Here is a 22,496-nt window from a genome sequence, read left to right on the forward strand (position 1 = left end):
AAGCTCACCCTAGATCATGTCAAACACGACTAGAGGCACATCCTACCTAAGCAAGGTCTTGTGCAGCACCAGGCAGGTCCTCCAAAGAGCATCTGAACAACATTGAGTAAGTCTTTGTCATCTCATCCATAGGAAATGGAAGGGCTGTATTAAAAGGCCTCCCCAATGCCTCACTACCTGAAGATGTCCTACATGCTGCCTGGCTCATGTCTGAAACTAGGGAATGCGGCCACATTACATCAGTCTTGCCTGCAGAGAATTGTCAATCTCTTGAAAAATATCACTCTGAAGTTGTCCTTCTCATGTCATCCCCCTGGGATTTCCCTCAGCCCCTCCTTATCTCAGTGTCTTCCTAAAAGAACTCGAAGAGGAATGTAAAGTGCCACCTGTTGCATATCACTGAAAACATACCCATGAACTTCCAGCATATATGATGTAAATAAATATGCAATAATTGTAAGAACACAGTCCTGATGACTATAATTTATTACCTTTGTAATATCTAGTAACAGGGATCGAATCTGCTATTGGCTACTGTTGTAGTGCTTAGAAGACCTGATTCTCCACCTCTTGCTCTTTTTTAAGTGTACATCCAGTGAAGCGCCTTATCACTCGAGACGATAGTCCAGTATGTGCTCTGCAGGAATAAATAAATAAACAGTGACCCTATTGATGAATGTATGGATGATGAAACCTGCTAAGTATTCTGCCAAGTCTGTGTCTCCTGCCAGATACACCCCTGGAACGTTTCAACTATTAAAAGTGTAGCACATATATTTTATTCTATAACCCATCAGGTTCATTTTAATACTTGCTAGAGTATAACCCTCATATTTCTTACACAAATGAGCTACAGAACTGGGTAAGGACACGGCGGGGTTGGTGTCGAATCCTGGGAGGAGTGGTTCAATCACACTCTAAGTGCGCATGACGGTTTGGCCGACCGCCTTGGCCCGGCCAAACAGTCAGGTGCACTTTGCATGTTCCCCTCCAGGCTGTGATCCACAGCCTGGTGGGGAACATTCACAGGCTCCCCGTCTCCATAGAAGAGTCGAACTGGGGTGCTCAGACCAATCACAATGCTGTGAATGGCTTAGGGGAGCCTGTGTGCTTCCGGGATTCGTCAGCAACGACAGAGGACAGATAGAGGCGGCCGCAAGGAGGTAAGTGATATTTTTTATGTTTTGTTCCCCCCTCCATCCTCCTGTCTCACCACCTCTGTTCCCTGCTAGCCACCACTGCAGGAGAGGCCTCTCCCCTCCCAGGCCAGGCCTGGCCCCCCACACCTCCTTCATGAGGCAGGCCTTGCTGTTATGTGTCTGTGTACATACAATCTGTTATCATAATTACATGATCATTAATTGTGCGGCCTCTCCCAAGAGCTGCAGGACCTATGCTGCCTCGGCAGACCTGGACGGTGGTGTGTGTGGAGGAGGGGTGAATGCAGGACCTGAAGGGCTCTCCAACCTTGCACCTTCCACACTTCTAACAATGGGGCTTACTTAGGAGATGTATCCCGCAGTCGCCCTGCTGCGCTGCATGACAGGAAAGGACAGGGATGTGCTGTATTTAAAAGAATACGGCGCATTCCTGTCTTTTCCCCTGCGCTGGTGCAGCCCCCGTGCACCATGGTGCAAGGTTGCCTCCGTTGCATGCAGGATTGTTTTCGTGCAGGAAGGGGCACCTTCCTGCACTAAAACAAAACCCGAGGCATATTCCTCTACCTATGTGTGATGCAGGATGCAGCAGACATGGAAAGAGGAAGTAACTAACAGAAATAAGATATTTCTCCTCGTTACGCTTATTCTGGGAATCTTTTTGACGCATCCCCTGGAAATCAATAAGGAGAGAAAGGGTGTTCTTCTCCGTGATGATCGGAAAAAACCTGTGGAAACAAAGGGGGTAAGGGAGACGTACTCATGTACAAACATACATGGAAGGTGGATCATGGTGCACCATGTGAGGCTAAATGCCCGTAGGTGGGACTGAAGCAACCGTGAGTAACACAGGTATGCGGCTGTCGTGAAACAGGCGTTTACTGCCATCACAATATTACAACCAATTCGAACCTGTGTAGTATCGTGAACTAGTTGAATAGGATCGCCGCTGTTCCAGTGCGAGCGAAAGGCATCGATGGGTAAATCCCATGTGCGGTGAAAGTATAGGTGTCTATGCCCCGAAATAGAAGCGTGCCGTAGTAAGTAATAAATAATGCGGCGCAAAATAGATCTCAAGTGCAAATGATTAGGATCTGATTTAAAAACAAACACTCGCACCACTTACATTCAAAGGTGGGCAGCACAACCATTCATACACATGCGAAAACAAGTGGATTCATTCTTACTCGAAGCACGCTAATTCAGGGCTTCATGAGCTTCCCCGTCCCTGCGTTAACGCTCAGCCACCATTTGTGGCATGAGGAAGTACGGCAGATTAGCCTAGCAGCAGGTCGGTGGGGAGCTCCGTTGGAGTGAATCACGGGCTCAACCGCGAAGCTGAAGTATACTTCCGTGTTTGCCGGAGGGAGGCGGGGCGTAGTCACGTGGGGCCCGGTTGGAAGTACGGCAGATCCCCAGGTCTACCAGCTCTGGTAACTCTGGGAATGCATCACAATCCATGGGTGTTGCGTGAGAACACCCACACAGCGCCCTTCGAAGCCTCCCTGGTACAAAGTGAAGCAACACAGTGATTTACGCTGCGTCGCTTTACTCAAGAATCGTGAAGCCACTCAGTACCGTGCGAGGTGGCCTCGCCTGGCTTCAGACATCACATTTTGGACTTGCGACACTCTTGCCTGGTGCAAGAGTGATGCAACTTCAGCCTTAATTGGTAAAAAATGAAGTGCCAGGGCCCTTCGCGGAAGGCCACTGCAGCCTGCACCACCCTTAGCCTGCCCAGCGCTGCCAATGACAGAACCACGGGTGTGGTGCTCATCTCAAAATTTGAAAAAGACACCGCCCCCATGTGGTGGATAGAGCCGGTGCTGACAATTAAGTTCCCGTACTGAGCCCCGGAAACCACTGGGACAAAATAAGCACTGTGCAACTGAGGTCATAAATATGGTCCAACGTGTTTACCACTCCTGCTACCCCTCCCTCCTTCATCTTCCATCCCTGTGTCTTCCTCTCAACCATTAGCATCGTTGGAGGAAGTTCGGTTGGCCGGTGGGAGGGTGGTTTAGCTGTCATTGTTCTGCCTCCGCCCCACTTCGCTCACGCGCCTCACCACCCTGTGATCTAAACGAGGCAGTAAACTTCATCCAGCCCCTCAAACTCCCTGCACCCTTATCTCTCTCTTGCAAGTTCTTCTTTATGCCTGTTTTCTCCCTTCCCCGATGTTTTCCGTATTTCTCTCCCTCCTTCTTCCCCCATTTGTTTGTTCCTCTCTCTTGCTCTGGATCAAACTTAGATGAGGAAAAATGAGTGCCGGTCCCCAAACTGCGTGCCCCCTGCACCCACTGGCTCAAAATAAGCACTGTCATGTGTATTGTGTGTGTGGCCAAAGTTGTATGTTGATCAAAATTGCCTATCACACCATAAGAAAGGGAGGTTTTATAAGACACACATCAAAAACTGGACTTCTTCAGATAGTCTCAGATTGCACAACCAAAACCAGGCACAATGGAGTACAGTGATGTGCGGTGGATCACACAGCTTCATTAACTGGAGAAGCTGAGATTTGAACCCAGTTTCCCATTATGCAGTTCAGGCACAGGGTGGATATCGCCCCTCTGTCCCTTAACCACTAACGCACACTGTTACGCGTCTATGTATGTATGTATATATGTACATACAGGCAGCTTTTTGCTGTCTAGTCATGTCTGACCTGCAGTTTACCCGGCTATTTATTCATGTAACCAGGCTCTGCCATCTGAACATATGTGACACGCTGTCTGCCAAGCCTTCTCTTACATGTACATCCTCGTCTGTCTGACCTGATGTCTGCTCCTGTAACCTCTCTGCTGTCTGATCATGGCTGACCTGCTGTCTGCTGAGTGGTCGTCATGTAGTCTCTCTGATGTCTGAACATGTTTGATGTCCTGTGTGTTGAGTTACCTCCATGTACGCTCTGTGCTCTTCGAGCATGTCGGATCTGATGCTGTGTCTGCTCGGATGTCCATATGGCACCTCTTTCCAGCCTGAACATGTCTGGCCCACTGTCAGCTGATCTGTCCCTGTGTACGTGTCACTGCACTCTTAGCATGTCTGACCTGCTGCCTGCTCAGTTGTTTCCATGTAACCTCTCTTCTGCCTGAGCATGTCAGACTGCTGTCTGCTGAGTTATATCCTTGTAGCCTCTCTGCTGTCTGAAAATGTCTGACCCACTCTGCTCTGAATGGTCTCCATGTAGCCTCTTTCCTGGTTGAACATGGCTGACCACTGTCTTCATGTATGCATGTATGTATGTATGCATGCATGCATGCATCCATTTATTAATGTATGTATGTACGTATGTACGTATGTTTTATGTGTGTATGTATGTATGTACGTATATATGTATGTATGTATGCCTGTACGTATGTATATATGCATGCATGCATCCATTTATGTATGTATGTATGTATGCATGTATGTGCATATGTATGTATGCATGTACATATGTATGTATACATGTATGTACATATGTATGTATGTACATATGTATGTATGTATGTACATATGTGTGCGTACGTATGTATATATGTGTGTATGTATGTATGTATATAGGTATGCATGCCTGCACGTATGTATATTTGCATGCATGCATCCATTTATGTATGTATGCATGCATATACGTACGTATGTATGTACATATGTACGTATATATGTACGTATGTATGTATGTACGTATGTACGTATGTATGTATGTATATGGTAATACTATAGCATGAACCTAGCCATAGTCAAACACAAGCATAAAGTCAAGAATTAAGAGGAGTTGCAGCCGGACTGAGGATGGTTCATGCATGTCATGTAGTCTCCCTAAAAGAGGCGAGTCTTGAAACCCTTCCTCGACTGAAGCAGCGTTGGGTGCTTCTGATGGATACGGGGATGTTGTTCCAGATCCTGGGTGCATAGATGGAAAAGGCCTGTTGTCTTGTTTTTTTCCTTTTTTACGCTTCAGTGCAGTGTGCTGATGTCCTGGCTGCGGGTGCCTAGAAGCACTAGCGCCAGTGAGCCTATTTGCAAGATAAGCGAGGGTGCTGGTTGCGATTGCTTTGTAAATGATGCTACTGGTTTTGAAGATGGTGTGGGTCGACACACATGATCATTTTAAGGGCAGACCTGATCTTTTTCCGGTCACTCCGTTCTTTTTGTCGCTTCTGACTCACATCTGGTGCGGGTGCCGGGCGTTTGCATCTGCTCACTCCCACAAGGTTTGGTGGACTAACTCTCCCTGCACACCAGTCCATGTACATGTTCTCCTGGTAATTCTCTCACGCCTTTCACTCTTTCTTTCAGTTTTTACAAAGCCAACAACGTGCAGACATTCAGCTACTCACGACCCTTCCGCAAGGGGCCCAAAGACCCAGAGAATGAGTTTGCTGTAAGTAAATCATAAATGGTTGCATTGAACAAGGCTTGTTTGTGTTCCTTCTCTCTCATTGGACCTACATCTCTCTACCATTCCAGACCATGTGGATCGAGCGGACCACCTACGTCACCGCCTACAAGCTCCCCGACATCCTACGCTGGTTTGCGGTGGTCAGCATATCAACGGTGAGTGCACCCCAATGTTACGCTTTACTCCTGCCTGCACCTCCTATTACAATAAAGCACCTTTATACAAACATGGAGTGTTTACAGTAATCATATGTACATGTTACACTCACTTTACTCCTGCCTGCACCTCCTTTCACAATAAAGCACCTTTATTCAAACATGGAGTGTTTACAGTATTCATATGTACATGTTACACTCACTTTACTCCTGCCTGCACCTCCTTTCATAATAAAGCACATTTATTCAAACATGGAGTGTTTACAGTAATCATATGTACACGTTACCACACTTTAGACGGACACTTGATCAGACTAGAGAGTTAAAACAAGTGTAACTCATATGTATCAATATTAGTTAAATTACATAGATATTATTCAAAACACTAGGTACATATTACAAAAGAACAAAGCAGAGGACAGACGCCCTGGCAATTTTATACTATACATTTAAAGCGTATTGATGTATTAAAAAAGGGCCCGATTCACAAAGGTAAACTTAGACCACAGGTCTAAGTGTAGACCTAAAAGTCTAAGTTTATTAGTAGTAAAGTTAGACTTTTGGTCTAAGTTAGACTTCGGGTCAAAATTAAGGGGCATATTATCAACAACTAGCGATATTTATCACATAATAAGCTTAGCGAAATTTTTTTTAATCAATCGCCGAGCATCACGGAGATATTGCAGAGATAACGTGCTATTAGCAACGTTTATCTCTAAAGCGATAAAATATGCCGCGATAGTGGCTCAATGCGTGATATCGCTGGAAATCCAGCGATATTCAGGCATTATCGCTAATAGGGTCTTAACCTGAATATCCACCTCCCATTGGATATCCAGGTTAAGAACTGGTCTGAGCAGGCATTAGTTTTCAGTGATATTCGGGCTTAGCGTGAATTTTTTAATTGCTACGCCTGCGTTGATAATAGGCGATAGCGATGTTAGCGACTGCTTACAGTCTCTAACAGGTTGGGTACGCCCACTTTGCATGTCATTAGCGATAAATATCGCTGACATGCAAAGCGGGCCCCAAACTGCTCGCTATCACCTAAAAGCTGTCGCTAACTGCTGTTAGCAACAGCTTGCAAATAGGGCGATGAAATTATCGCCACTTTGCGGCCGAAAACAGCCGCAACAGTGGAGATAATTTCATTTCGCTTGCCTTGGTAATATACCCCTTAGACTTCTGGTCTCAGTTTTCCTTTGTGAATCGGCCCACTTGCTTGAATGGAAAGGCTTAGAACTCATGTTAATCTTTTCACTGAGAGAGGCCGCTCTTATGAATTACGAGTGTGCGCTGGAAGGCAGGCACAGAAGGCCCTCTGAGTCCTTACCATGGGGGTAGTCACAGCTGAGACATCGAGTACGAGTGCGGCAGGAGAGAGCCCACACTCTTGACCTGCTCTGAACATGACTTGGGTGCAGCTCAGAGATGTCTAGGAGGAGGTGGACTCTGCTGCTGTGTAAGGACCACTGTAGTGTGAGATCAGAGACACAGAGGGGACCTGATCCACAGAATCTTTACTGTGGAAACTGCGGGGCCCCGCCATGAGTAAGGGGCCCTTTGTGAATAAGGCCTAGGATGTCTACAGAAGCCTTCTAGAGCCAGCTGTTCTCGAGTGGGGCATGAAGCACCCTCAGCCTTCTGGTGTTCTGTGTTTAGAAGTGAACTGTATAATTGGAAGGGTCCTTGAGCCCAGGGCTTTCGTAAAGAACTTTCAAGGGGGGTCACTCTTACCATCAACCTGGAGACACCTTTATTAAAAGCAATGGCGGTTTCTTCTCGAGGGAGGGTGAGCAGTAGGATTTTGGAGGGTGGCATTGTTTACTTTGGGGGTTTGAAGGGAGGGGGATTTTATAGTAGGATTTTGGAGGGAGGCATTGTTTACTTTGGGGGTTTGAAGGGAGAGGGGATTGTATTGTAGGATTTTGGAGGGAGGCATTGTTTACTTTGGGGGTTTGAAGGGAGGGGGGGTTTAATTGTGGGATTTTGGAGGGAGGCATTGTTTACTTTGAGGGTTTGAAGGGAGGGGGGATTTTATTGTGGGATTTTGGAGGGAGGCATTGTTTACTTTGAGGGTTTGAAGGGAGGGGGGATTTTATTGTGGGATTTTGGAGGGAGGCATTGTTTACTTTGGGGGTTTGGAGGGAGGGGGGATTTTATTGTGGGATTTTGGAGGGAGGCATTGTTTACTTCGGGGGTTTGGAGGGAGGGGGGTTTTATTGTGGGATGTTTACTTTGGGGGTTTGAAGGGAGGGGGATTTTATTGTGGGATTGTGGAGGGAGGTATTGTTTACTTTGGGGGTTTGAAGGGAGGGGGATTTTATTGTGGGATTGTGGAGGGAGGCATTGTTTACTTTGGGGGTTTGGAGGGAGGGGGGATTTTATTGCAGGATTTTGGAGGGAAGCATTGTTTACTTTGAGGGTTTGAAGGGAGGGGGGATTTTATTGTGGGATTTTGGAGGGAGGCATTGTTTACTTTGGGGGTTTGAAGGGAGGGGGGATTTTATTGTGGGATTTTGGAGGGAGGCATTGTTTACTTTGAGGGTTTGAAGGGAGGGGGGATTTTGATTGTGGGATTTTGGAGGGAGGCATTGTTTACTTCGGGGGTTTGGAGGGAGGGGGGTTTTATTGTGGGATTTTGGAGTGAGGCATTGTTTACTTTGAGGGTTTGAAGGGAGGGGGGATTTTGATTGTGGGATTTTGGAGGGAGGCATTGTTTACTTCGGAGGTTTGGAGGGAGGGGGGTTTTATTGTGGGATTTTGGAGGGAGGCATTGTTTACTTTGGGGGTTTGGAGGGAGGGGGGATTTTATTGTGGGATTTTGGAGGGAGGCATTGTTTACTTTGGGGGTTTGAAGGGAGGAGGGGTTTTATTGTGGGATTTTGGAGGGAGGCATTGTTTACTTTGAGGGGTTGGAAAGAGGGGGGATTTTATTGTGGGATTTTGGAGGGAGGCCTTGTTTACTTTGGGGGTTTAGAGGGAGGGGGGGTTTTATTGTGGTATTTTGGAGGGAGGCATTCTTTACTTTGGGAGTTTGGAGGGAGGGGTATTTTATTGTGGGATTTTGGAGGGAGGCATTGTTTACTTAGTGGGTTTGGAGGGAGGGGGGATTTTATTGTGGAATTTTGGAGGGAGGCATTGTTTACTTTGGGGGTTTGGAGGGAGGGGGGATTTTATTGTGGGATTTTGGAGGGAGGCATTGTTTACTTTGGGGGTTTGGAGGGAGGAGGGATTTTATTGTGGGATTTGGAGGGTGGCATTGTTTACTTTGGGGGTTTGGAGAGAGGGGGGATTTTATTGTGGGATTTGGAGGGAGGAGGGATTTTATTGTGGGATTTTGGAGGGAGACATTGTTTACTTTGGGGTTTTAAGGGAGGGGGAATTTTATTGTGGTATTTTGGAGGGAGGCATTGTTTACTTTGAGGGTTTGGAGGGAGGAGGGATTTTATTGTGGGATTTGGAGGGAGACATTGTTTACTTTGGGGGTTTGGAGGGAGGGGGGGCTTTATTGTGGGATTTTGGAGGGAGGCATTGTTTACTTTGGGGGTTTGGAGGGAGGGGGGGCTTTATTGTGGGATTTTGGAGGGAGACCTTGTTTACTTTGGGGGTTTGGAGGAAGGGGGGGCTTTATTGTGGGATTTTGGAGGGAGGCATTGTTTACTTTGGGAGTTTGGAGGGAGGGGGTTTTATTGTGGGATTTTGGAGGGAGGCATTTTTTACTTTGGGGGTATAAAGGGAGGGGGATTTTATTGTGGGATTTTGGAGGGAGGCATTGTTTACTTAGTGGGTTTGGAGGGAGGGGGGATTTTATTGTGGAATTTTGGAGGGAGGCATTGTTTACTTTGGGGGGTTGGAGGGAGGGGGGATTTTATTGTGGGATTTTGGAGGGAGACATTGTTTACTTTGGGGGTTTGGAGGGAGGAGGGATTTTATTGTGGGATTTTGGAGGGAGGCATTGTTTACTTTGGGGGTTTGGAGGGAGGGGGGATTTTATTGTGGGATTTTGCAGGGAGGCATTGTTTACTTCGGAGGTTTGGAGGGAGGGGGGATTTCATTGTGGGATTTTGGAGGGAGGCATTGTTTACTTTGGGGGTTTGGAGGGAGGGGGGATTTTATTGTGGGATTTTGGAGGGAGGCATTGTTTACTTTGGGGGTTTGAAGGGAGGGGGGGTTTTATTGTGGGATTTTGGAGGGTGGCATTGTTTACTTTGGGGGTTTGAAGGGAGGGGGATTTTATTGTGGGATTTTGGAGGGTGGCATTGTTTACTTTGGGGGTTTGGAGAGAGGGGGGATTTTATTGTAGGATTTTGGAGGGAGGCATTGTTTACTTTGGGGGTTTGAAGGGAGGGGGGATTTTATTGTGGGATTTTGGAGGGAGGCATTGTTTACTTTGAGGGTTTGGAAAGAGGGGGATTTTATTGTGGGATTTTGGAGGGAGGCCTTGTTTACTTTGGGGGTTTGGAGGGAGGGTGGGTTTTATTGTGGGATTTTGGAGGGAGGCATTGTTTACTTTGGGAGTTTGGAGGGAGGGGGGATTTTATTGTGGGATTTTGGAGGGAGGCATTTTTTACTTTGGGGGTTTGAAGGGAGGGGGATTTTATTGTGGGATTTTGGAGGGAGGCATTGTTTACTTAGGGGGTTTGGAGGGAGGGGGGATTTTATTGTGGGATTTTGGAGGGAGGCATTGTTTACTTTGGGGGTTTGGAGGGAGGGGGGATTTTATTGTGGGATTTTGGAGGGAGGCATTGTTTACTTTGGGGGTTTGGAGGGAGGAGGGATTTTATTGTGGGATTTGGAGGGAGGAGGGATTTTATTGTGGGATTTTGGAGGGAGACATTGTTTAATTTGGGGTTTTAAGGGAGGGGGAATTTTATTGTGGTATTTTGGAGGGAGGCATTGTTTACTTTGAGGGTTTGGATCGAGGGGGTGTTTCATTTGTTTTCATGGGGAAGTGGTGGGGCACTTCTCTCGCCCACCACTTTCAAAGGGTAACAGCTGCCCCTAAGTAAGAGAAGGAGGTGGGGACCACCCAGGTACAACTGTTCCAGTGTATAGTGTTTTCCTTGGGGTCTTACAGGTAACTTACGTACGGCGTTACAGGCGTCACTCCTACCATAAACTTGGAGTCACTGTTATTAAGAGAGGGGGGTTGGAACACCCAGGCTCACCTGTTTTGGTGTACAACATTTCTATGGGGTCTCACAGGTACCTTGCTTAGCATGAGTCTAGAGCTGTTTTTATTAAGCGAGGGTTACGTGGTTCTGGGTACAGAGTTTCCATGGGGTCATTTAGGGGTGTTGCGGAAGGGACACAGCAAGTGTACAGACATTCCTTAGGGTGGTCCAGCCATCGTTATGTAGAGGGGGGATGGTGCAGCGCTAGAGACTGCATTACTCGGAGATCTTATATGTGCAACCAGACCATATAACTGGTCTCGAGTTTGAGAGGGTTAAGTGGAGCATGTAAGATGGCTTTGAGTGCCAGTACTTCTGAGGGCGGTGCACTTCCTACCGTGATGTGTAAAGCAGTATTTTTTTAGGGGGGGTGCCGCGTCACAGAATGTTGTGTAGAGGTAAAGCCTGCAGCAGGAAGGTTCAACAGGTCTTCCGAAAAACAATTAGCAACTCTGCAAGCAGAGGGTTTTCTTAGGGCTTATTGAAGAGTTACAAGGAGGCATGGCTTGGTTTTTATTTACACAGTAAACAGTGAAAATGTGCAGGTTACTGTGTGCCAGAACGTACACGCGGTGCTATAGGTAGCATCCTCACCACAAGGCTTGGATCAGTAAAACCCTCACCCTTGAGTGGTACTTCTGCTTCCGTATTAGACATGTATCAGTTTGTGTTATTTACAGAGTAGTGCTGCTTCAGTACTTACATGTTGTTAGACCTGGCGTCCTTGATGGGATTTTCCCCTGTATTTTTGCTGTGTGCTGAATTTCGTTTTTGCTGGTCTAGATGCGTTAGACACTTTACCACTGCTAATCAGTGCCAACGTCATGCGCTCCCTCTGTAAATTGTGTATATGGATTGGTGTTTCCATCATTGGCTTGCTTGACTTACTACTAAGTCCCTAGTACAGTGCCCTGTGTGTGCCCAGGGCCTGTAAGTCAAACGCTGCTGCTGGGCCTGCAACACTGATTGTGCCACCCACACAAGCAGCCTTGCAAAAGGTTCTCAGACCTGCCATTGCAATGTCTGGGGACAGTCTAGCTGCCATGTTGACCTGGCAAGTGCTCCCGCTTCCGGCCCTAACCTCCCCTCTTCCCACATGTGGTCACCCCTAAGGTAGGCCCAAGGTACCCCTGTGGGCAGGGTGCAGTGTCTGTGAAGGGTAGGACATGTTTTGATATGTGAAACATGTCCTGATAGTGAACTATTGGGAATTTTGTTTTTCACTATTGAAAGGCTGTCTGTCCCGCAGGACAGAATGGGAGTTTATTTATCACATCTTATAAATATATCTTCCCATTTGGACAAGATGGAAAGGTGAAGTTTACTATGCCTGAACTCAGAATCTAAATATGCAGTTTAGTAAGGATGATTTTTACATTCTGTGTTTAAAAATACCACTTTTAGAAAGTAGGTATTTTCTTTCTTAGCCATCCTGTGTGCCTCTTCTGGTTTGTTAATTGACTGTCTGGCGTTGGTGTGACATGGGCTGGAACGTGCTTTCCCTGTAGACAGCCACTGGGGGGTTGAGGTGTGTCCTGCCTTTCCAGGGTGAGTCAGGGCTGGGCTGAATAGAGCTGAGCTGCATTTAGAGTGGGGGAGGAGATTTTCTTGCACCTGAATGGGCCTGGTCTGCCTTACACAATGCTGTCTCTGCCTCCTGCTGGAAAGCTGGATCAGAGAGGACAGAACTGGTTTTGACTGAGCACAGAGCCTCTCTGCCACGAGAGAAGAGAACAAAGAGAAATGCTGTATAAAAATTGGGGCCGAGGCCCCAGAACTTTAGATCATTTCTGGAATTCCAGAGGAACCTTTGCCAAGGAGATGAGCTGGAGGAACTGAATGAGAAATACTACCCATTTGCTGTGTGCTGTCTGTGGTGGGCTTGTAGTGGCCGTTTATGCCAAGGAAAGGACAAGGACGTGGCTGTGTCCCCTGCTTGAGAAAGATCTCCAAGGACTTGAAGTACAGCCTGCCTCCTGTTCTGAAGTCTCAGGGACACAAAGACTTCACCACCAACTCCCCTGAACTTCCTTGCTATAAGTTCTGACCTGCCAAGAGGTGCCTGTTGCTGATTTGGGCCTCCGAAGGGTGTTCCTGCTGTTGGGAGCAGGAAAAGAGACACAACTACGAGAAGCACGATGCTTCTGCACCTTTTTTTGATGCATCGCTGCCATGTTGGAAGAATTTCCACACATCGCCATCGTGTCGCTGAAGAAACTGATGCAGCACTTGCTCGTGGCTGGAAAAATTGCCGCAGGCCACATCGCGTGCACAATCTACGAAGTCTGAGATCACCGCACCTATTCCAACGCAGGCCCTGCTGTGTGGCTGCAAGAACCAAAGCATCTTGGGACCGGGGCTGGAAAGATCAACACAGTGCTGTTGCCACAGCATCAAGAACTGAGGCATCCCCGATCCCCCCGCATCACACCAGGGCGCCAAATCTACAAGGACACCGGGCCGCAGTAAGAAACCGACGCATCACCACCCCTTACAGTAAGAAACCAACGCATCACCTCTCCTTCAGTAAGAAACCGACACATCTCCTCCCCTGCATGGCAGTAAGGAACCAATGCATCACCTCCCCTGGAGTAAGGAACTGACCCATCACCTTCCCTGCCCGTAAGGAACTAACGCATCACCTTCCTTGCGGCTGTTTTTGTGTGTGATTGGCGCATCTAAGGTACTTTGTGTAGAAAGTGTCGCATCTATAGTTTGCTAGGGACAGAACTGTTTTTTTCCTTCTAAAAGTACATTTTGATTACTGTATTGTGGATTTTTACCGTTTTGGTCTTGTTTGGTTTAGATAAAGATTACCTATTTTTCTAAACTTGTGTGGTGTCCATTTGTAGTCTTTTCACTGTATTACTGTATTTATACACAAATGCTTTACACTCTGCCTCTGAGCTACGCCTATCTGCTCGTGTCAAGCTACCAATGGGTTTATTAAGAAGTCTATCCCCCTTACCCTGACTAGGAGAATGGTGCAAATCAATGCCAACTAGAGACCCCCCATTGCTAACACATGTGTAACAGTTTGTGTTAGCTACAGAGTAGTTCTTCAGTAGTAACATGTGTATCAGTTTGTGTTAGTTATAGAGTAGTTCTTCAGTAGTAACATGTGTAACAGTTTGTGTTATTTACAGAGTAGTTATGCTTTAGTAGTTGCACTTGTATCAGTTTGTGTTCGTTACAGAGTGGTTCTGCTTCAGTAGTTGCACGTGTATCAGTTTGTGTTCGTTACAGAGTAGTTCTGCTTCACTGGGTACAGGTGTATCAGTTTGTGTTTACAGAGTAGTTCTGCTTCAGTAGTTGTACTTGTATCAGTTTGGGTCATTTAGTTAGTAGTTCTGCTTCAGTAGGCACAGGAGTTGTATCAGTTTGCATTAGTTACAGAGTAGTTCTGTTTCAGTAGTTACACGTGTATCAGTCTGTGTTAGTTACAGAGACATTATCTGCTACAGTAGTTACACATGTATCAGTTTGTCTCATTCACAGCGTAGTCTGCTTTAGTGGTTACACATGTATAAGTTTGTGTTATTTACAGAGTTGTTCCCATCATTAATGCTGGACATGTATCAGGCCCAGGCCACTAACGGACAGTCTGAAGTCCTCCATGGTTATGTAACATCATTTTACAGTTTCAACAGGACCAGTGTTTAATTTGAGTGGGTGGTTTCCAGTGCTCAGCACCGGTACTTAATTTTGAACACCAGTACATAGAACAGTCTGCCACAGGGTGGCACTGTCTGTGTAATTTAGAGAAAAGCAGAAAAACAGCTGTTTATTAATTCTATATACATTAAAATGATGAAATCCTCCCACCGGAGTCATTCTTATAGCTCTGGGGGCCTGGAATAGTCTGAATTATCACGCTTGTAGGAGTGTTATGGTAATTAGTTGTGTGGGCATTGTTGTTGGCAGAGCTGGCATGTTCAATGGGTGGTTACAGATACAGATGCCCCTGACGAGGACCCTGGCACATAAGCACTGAACCGGACAGCTAACTCCGTGACACGAGTCTGAAAAAGCAGCCGGGTATTGCACATCTCACATACAGAATATTAATATTTCCAATAGTAATCCTTAACCACCCTACAGCTCACCCACCAAGAGACCCCACCTTTGAATAATACATTAGGAAAATTGTCAAGTTTTTGAGTGCTTCTTCCCAAAATATTTTTCTAAGCCTGATTTAGAGATGGCACTTGTATTAAATGGTTTATACTACGGAAGGGGGATGTCAGCCATGTGTGTGCCTAAGAAACATTGGATATCAGCTATGACTGTGAAGGAAGTGACCCGATTAGGGCCACTCGGGTCACTTGCGACGCTCTCTCAGCCTTCCTCATAAATGAAAAGTCGGTCAGACAGTAGATAATACAAACCAAAGGTATTTATTGAAAGTGCACTCGAGTGGAGCCCGGTCTAATCAGCCTCCTTCGATTGCTGCAGAGGGACTGACGTCTATCAACAGGGTAACATGTAATGTACATTTTCAGAACCACTAAAGACACGCCCAGACTGGAAATTTCTAGTTGGTAGCTGGTGAACAACGGGGATACAGAAGGATGAGCTGCAATCCCAGGACTGGGTGCGTGTTATCTCAGCATGAAGGTTACTCTGCCTGCACCCTGCCACGCTAAGGGTGGGAGCAGGCCTATCTAGTGAGAAAGGTATGAAATGACAAAAACAGTCTATTCATTAGAACAGCAGAGCTCAACCTTGGACAAATACAGGAAAAGGAAAAAAATAATATTGCAGCTGCTTTCACTGAGGCAGACATAAGAGTGAGACACATATTAGTTTCGGTCATGGCTCAAAACGGCAGCTCAACTTAAATCAGTGCCGCAAATGCTGACTTTACATAGAACAATACACTAGCAAAATGAATGCATAACATTTACATTTCAACATCTGTGACTAAGGAAGGTGGGATAACAGCCATGTTTGTGACCAAGGAAGGTGGCATATGAGCCAAGTTTGTTACATAGTACCCGCCCGATAAACTATATTAAATGCACTTGTACTAGGGGTGGTGGAATTTCAGTCATGTTTGTGACAGAGTACCCGTACGCCAGATTCTATTTAATGCACTTGTACTAAGGAAGGTGGGATATCAGTCTTGTATGCGACTAAGCAAGGTGGAATATCAGTCATGTTTGTGAGGGAGTACCCAGAGTAGCCAGTCTCTAAATCAGGCTCTCGGTTTCTTTGGCGTGTCCACATCTATAGCACAGATGAGTGGTGTGTAGTGCCAGCGGGGTTAGGCGACTCAGGCTGCCTTTAATGCAAGTGGAGAAGAATCCCACAGATCGTTTACGTGGCTGTTATTGGAAAAGAAGAAATGAAGCATTAGGAGCTAAAAATACAGACTGATATTATGAATAACAAAGACTAAATGCCTCAGATTTTCTCAAAAAAAAGCAAGGAAACCCAATTTAATTAAACACTGTTTGCGCAATGGACATTTTGAGTGTAGACCAGGAGTAAACCTCAAGGGTACAGATAAGAAGCACAGATCAGGAGTACAGGTCAGGAGTACAGGTCAGGAGTACAGGTCAGGAGTACAGGTCAGGAGTACAGGTCAGGAGTACAGGTCAGGAGTAGAGGTCAGGAGTAGAGGTCAGGAGTACAGGTCAGGGGTACAGGTCAGGGGTACAGGTCAGGAGTACAGGTCAGGAGTACAGGTCAGGGGTACAGGTCAGGAGTACAGGTCAAGAGTACAGGTCAGGAGTACAGGTCAGGAGTACAGGTCAGGAGTACAGATCAGGTGTACAGGTCAGGAGTAGAGGTCAGGAGTAGAGGTCAGGAGTACAGGTCAGGTGTACAGGTCAGGAGTAGAGGTCAGGAGTAGAGGTCAGGAGTACAGGTCAGGTGTACAGGTCAGGAGTAGAGGTCAGGAGTAGAGGTCAGGAGTACAGGTCAGGAGTACAGATCAGGTGTACAGGTCAGGAGTACAGGTCAGGTGTACAGATAAGAAGCACAGATCAAGAGTACAGGTCAGGAGTACAGGTCAGGAGTACAGGTCAGGAGTACAGGTCAGGTGTACAGATCAGGAGTACAGGTTAGGAGTACAGATCAGGAGTTCAGGTCAGGAGAACAGGTCAAGAGTACAGGTCAGGAGTACAGGACAGGAGTACCGGTCAGGAGTACAGGTCAGGTGTACAGATCAGGAGTGCAGGTCAGGAGTACAGGTTAGGAGTACAGATCAGGAGTTCAGGTCAGGAGAACAGGTCAAGAGTACAGGTCAGGAGTACAGGTCAGGAGTACAGGTCAGAAGTACGGGTCAGGTGTACAGATCAGGAGTACAGGTTAGGAGTACAGATCAGGAGTTCAGGTCAGGAGTACAGGTCAGGAGTACAGGTTAGGAGGTCAGGTGAGGAGTACAGATCAGGAGTACAGGTCAGGAGTACAGGTCAGGTGTACAGATCAGGAGTACAGGTTAGGAGGTCAGGTCAGGAGTACAGGTCAGGAGTACAGGTCAGGTGTACAGGTTAGGAGGTCGGGTCAGGAGTACAGGTCAGGAGTACAGGTCAAGTGTACTGATCAGGAGTACAGATTAGGAGGTCAGATCAGGAGTACAGGTCAGGAGTACAGGTCAGGAGTACAGGTTAGGAGGTCAGGTGAGGAGTACAGATCAGGAGTACAGGTTAGGAGTACAGATCAGGAGTACAGGTCAGGGGTACAGGTCAAGAGTACAGGTTAGGAGGTCAGGTGAGGAGTACAGATCAGGAGTACAGGTTAGGAGTTCAGGTCAGGAGAACAGGTCAGGAGTACAGGTCAGGAGTACAGGTCAGGAGTACAGGTCAGGTGTACAGATCAGGGGTACAGGTCAGGAGTACAGGTCAGGAGTACAGGTCAGGAGTACAGGTCAGGAGTACAGGTCAGGTGTACAGGTCAGGAGTACAGGTCAGGGGTACAGGTCAAGAGTACAGGTTAGGAGGTCAGGTGAGGAGTACAGATCAGGAGTACAGGTTAGGAGTACAGATCAGGAGTACAGGTCAGGGGTACAGGTCAAGAGTACAGGTTAGGAGGTCAGGTGAGGAGTACAGATCAGGAGTACAGGTTAGGAGTTCAGGTCAGGAGAACAGGTCAGGAGTACAGGTCAGGAGTACAGGTCAGGAGTACAGGTCAGGTGTACAGATCAGGAGTACAGGTCAGGAGTACAGGTCAGGAGTACAGGTCAGGAGTACAGGTCAGGAGTACAGGTCAGGTGTACAGATCAGGAGTACAGGTCAGGAGTACAGGTCAGGAGTACAGGTTAGGAGGTCAGGTGAGGAGTACAGATCAGGAGTACAGGTTAGGAGTACAGATCAGGAGTCCTGGTCAGGAGTTCAGGTCAGGAGAACAGGTCAGGTGTACAGGTCAGGAGTACAGGTCAGGAGTACAGGTCAGGAGTACAGGTCAGGTGTACAGATCAGGGGTACAGGTTAGGAGTACAGATCAGGAGTTCAGATTGCGCCTTGATGCCCCTTGGGGCTAAGTTTTGCGCGTTATAAAACACCTTTCATTCATTCAGGTCAGGAGTTCAGGTCAGGAGAACAGGTCAGAGTACAGGTCAGGAGTACAGGTTTGGATCACAGACCAGGACTATAGATCACAGGTCATCTGGTGGAAAGTGATGGGTGACGTAAGGGTTATGTACTGAGCTAATGAGGGTCTCATCCTAATCAGCATTTATAAGACCCACCTCAATCCCTCATCAACTCTGTCCACAGAGCACAGTGAACCCCCTGGAGAACGCCATTGAGACGATGAAGAAGGCCAACAACAAGATTCTGGCTGGGATCCAACGACATCACACAGACCCCCATCTTCCCATCAACCCCCTCTCCATGCTGCTGAATGGCATAGTGGACCCCGCTGTCATGGGGGGCTTCGCCAAATATGAGACGGTGAGTGGAGCATCTGTTGTGTTATGTTATGTTAAAGGTATTTATTGAGTGAACGTACACTACAGTTTCATGGCGCTAAGGTCCAGGGAGTCCAAAAAAGCCAGGTCTTCCTTAATTGAGGATATTAAGTTGTTGATCTAATGTCAGGAGGAAGATAATTCCAGAATTTTTGGGCCAGGACCGCAAATCTTAGACCCCCCTAGTTTCTTACGCTTGAAAGGAGAAAGTAAGAGGTTGCGGTGGGAAGACCTAAGATTCTGAGTAGGGGAGTATATCTGAACCCAAGAAGCAAAAAACACTGGACATTTGCCATAGAGTGGTTTAAATATGATGCAACCCAACTTGAATGCACTGCGTTCAGCAACCGGGAGCTAGTGGAACTTTTTCATTAGAGGGGTGACATGGTGCTCCCTAGGCTGGTGACAAATTAATCTAGCGGTCTGATTTTGCACGAGTTGCAGTCTTTTGGATTGATATGCTGGTATACCAAAGTAAAGAGAGTTGGCATAGTCAATATGAGAAATAACTAAGGCCAATACTACTTGGGTCAGGGCATCGATGGTAAGAAATCTGCTCATCTTCCTGATCCTGCGGAGCTGAAAGAAGCAGGTAGAACCACTGTCCCAATCTGGGATTTCATCGACAGGTCGCTGTCAATAGTGATGACGAGGCTTTTGATAGATCTATACGGAAGAGGGGGGAGGTTCCCAACACTGGTGGCCAGGAGTTGGAGTTCCAGGAGTTTGAGGGCCCTCCAATTGGGATCAATTCAGCTTTATCTGGATTCAGCTTCAAGTAATTGCCGTTCATCCAGTTACTGACGTATCGCATAGTTGTTTGAAAGTTAGAGATGTATGTTGGTGAGTTGTCAATGTCAAAGATCAGATGAAGTTCAGCAGCATAGTTTAAGGTGCACGCCTTCTTTTCACCCAGGGATTGAATAAGGGGATACAAATATAAATTAATAAGGTGCGGCGAAAGGTAGGAGCCCTGCGGCACCCAATTTGACTTTAGAGGAATGGAATTGAGTGATGCGAACCACTTGTGAGCAATCCTCAAGAAAGGATGTGAGCCACTTGAGGGCCAGGCCCTGTATCCCTGCGTCACTGACGTGGTTGACCAGGAGTTCGTTGTTGACCATGTCAAAAGCGGCAGAGAGATCGAGAAGCACTTGGCCTGTGTTTTGCCCTTGTCTGCCCCATTCCTTAATTCGTCTAGAACCATCAAGATAACAGCCTCAGTGGAGTGGGAAGATCGGAAACCCACCTGATGGGGGTCAAGAAAGTGGGATTGTTCAATAAAAGAGCACAGGCAGTTTGCGACGTGAGCTTCCAGGATCTTGGCAAAGATGGGAAGTAAGGAGACAGGGCGAAAATCCGTGAGGGCTGGAGGATCTGCCCCTACTTTCTTCAGGATGGGGACCATTTCCAATTATTTGAATGCCTTGGTGGGCAGGCCCCTTTTTAATGAAGTTATTCAATAACGTGGGGGGAGGGTCAGGACATGAGAGAAAAACTTCCCTTAAGATGTGGGGGGGCAACAGTCCATAGAGGAGCCTGATCTGGCCGTCATCAGTAGGTTCGAGAAGGCTTCTCTGGCGATAGGAGGAAACTGCTCCAAGGAGTGAGAGTTCCTGAGTGCAAGTGGCTGAGCTATGAGGGGAAAGGTGGCAGGAATACTAGTCTTGATGGTGATAATGTTATCAATGAAATAAGTGTTGAGTGAGTCACGTAGTGCTTGAGTGGGGGCGAGTTTCACCATAAATCTGTCCGGATTGGATAGCTCGGCGACAATAGTGAAGATGTCCTTAGATCTATTGGTGCAACTCAGTATTTTCTTGAAAAGATTAGTTGCCTTAGTTTGTAAAATGGCATTTTCATACTGTTTGAGTAGGGTTGGGGATAGGATAGGAAGGGCACGTTTTAAAAAAATGTAAACTTCAGAAAACCAGTGATGAGCATTGTGGTTTCTGACTGTGTAGACTTTCCTATAAGGGGCCTGACTGGCACTGGCAGCCACTAGCCAAGATTGAATGCTTTATTCATGCTTGTTATTAGAGAACTGTTTAGATGGAGCCGAAGTAGCAAAGAATTTACAGAAATCATCAATTTTGCAACAGCTCCAATTTCTTGCCATGCGGCTTTCCTTGGCTTGGGGCTTCACTAAGTACAAGTTGCTGAGGGGGAATTCTATAAAGTAGTGATCTGACCAAGAACATGGAGAAACCCTCAACTTAGTAACCGGCAGGTTAGATGTCCAGACTTGGTCAAGGGTGTGGCCTTTGATATGAGTGGGAACTTTCACATGTTGGACACGATTCCGTTCCCCAAATAAATCAGTCAATTCGACAGACCACCACCCATTGCATCATTTGCCCAATAGTTAAAATCCCCAATAATTAGAATCTTGGCGTAGTTAATTGCTAAGTGGGATACTTTTTCATGCAATTGTTCGGGGGAAAGTGGCATGTGATAGGGGGTGTCTGTAAATTAGGACGCAGCTCAGAGGGGTATGTGGGGGTCTGGTTTTTTGGTTCAGCTTTCAGTTGAAGGTCTGCCTAGGGCAGTGAGGGAGGAGAACTTTAGCTTCTAATGGACTTCTGATGGACTACAGCGGCGACCCCTCCCCCTATCTTTCCTGGGTCCCTATTAGCTTGGAGACTGTAATAGTTGCTGGGAAGAGCTGCTAGTATGTCCGGGTGGACTCTGCTGAGAGCCAGGTTTCGGAAAGAAGGAGTAGGTCAGGTTTATCTGCGTCTGTTTGACCAGAGAGTGCGTCTCTGTGAGGTAAGTCCACCTTTGGGTGTGCTGAATGAGAGCACCTTCCTTTCCATAGCTGTCTTGCTAATTGGGAATGCAGCACATGTGAAAAGACTGAAAAATTAACAGAAATGTAAATATTTCTCCTTGTTACTCCTGCTCTGGGGAGGGGTAGGTTTGACAATGTCCCAGATTTATGCTGTGGTGTAAACCTGGGTCAGTGTCAAAATCCATGGGTGTTGAGTGGGAATAACCACAGCAACACCCATAGCGCGCCTCCCTGACAGCTTAAGGCAATTTTGTATTAACTGTCAAACATACAATGTTGAGGCCTGTCCAATGCTCTAATCTGCCCCTCCACGAATTGAAAACAAAGGGGCAGATTCACAAGGAAGTGCAGCAGCGCGGCAATGCAAGCCCTTTGGCCGAGCCACGCTTCGGCATTTCCAATGCACAGGAATGCAACATATTTACAAAATATGTTGCATTCCTGTGCTCTCCCCTGCGCTGGTACACAAACAGCTGCCAAGCGCTGGTGCAGGCACCCTTGCAGCATGGTGCAAGGATGGCTGCATCATGGGGAGATTGTTTTTGTGCGAGAAGGGGCACCTTCCTGCACAAAAACAATCACTGCAGGCATTTTCCTCTTGCAATGCATGTTGCATTCCACAAATGAGGAGAAATGAAGCGAAATGAAAACATTTCTCCTTGTTGCGACTCACTACGCCACCCCTAGGGTAGCGTAGCATTCAGACGCATTTCCAGGTTCACGATTCCTCTTAAATCTGGAAATGTGTCTTGCTCCATGGGTGTTGCGTGGGAACACGCACAGCAACACCCTTGGAACGCCACTTCCGTGCAAAGTGCTGCGTGTGAAGGGGCCGTATTTACAAGCACAGGAAAAGCCACGCAGCCTGGCTTTTCTTGTCCTTGTAAATATGGAGGAGCCCCCTGCGCCACCAG

At 47.0% G+C, this 22,496-nt stretch overlaps 1 protein-coding gene across 1 annotated transcript in view; it reads left to right on the forward strand.

Annotated features, from left to right (window-relative positions):
* LOC147725648 (dedicator of cytokinesis protein 2-like) overlaps positions 1–22,496 on the forward strand; it is a 1,712,066-nt gene that overhangs the window by 1,618,250 nt on the left and 71,320 nt on the right. Inside the window, exons 47-49 of the mRNA XM_086964476.1 lie at positions 5,442–5,526; positions 5,613–5,699; positions 18,598–18,774. Of these exons, the coding sequence (XP_086820602.1) occupies positions 5,442–5,526; positions 5,613–5,699; positions 18,598–18,774 (349 nt within the window). The remainder of the gene's footprint in view (positions 1–5,441; positions 5,527–5,612; positions 5,700–18,597; positions 18,775–22,496) is intronic.

Source organism: Lissotriton vulgaris, chromosome 3_2, assembly GCF_964263255.1.
Source record: "Lissotriton vulgaris chromosome 3_2, aLisVul1.2, whole genome shotgun sequence".
NCBI classification, from domain to species: Eukaryota; Metazoa; Chordata; class Amphibia; order Caudata; family Salamandridae; genus Lissotriton; species Lissotriton vulgaris.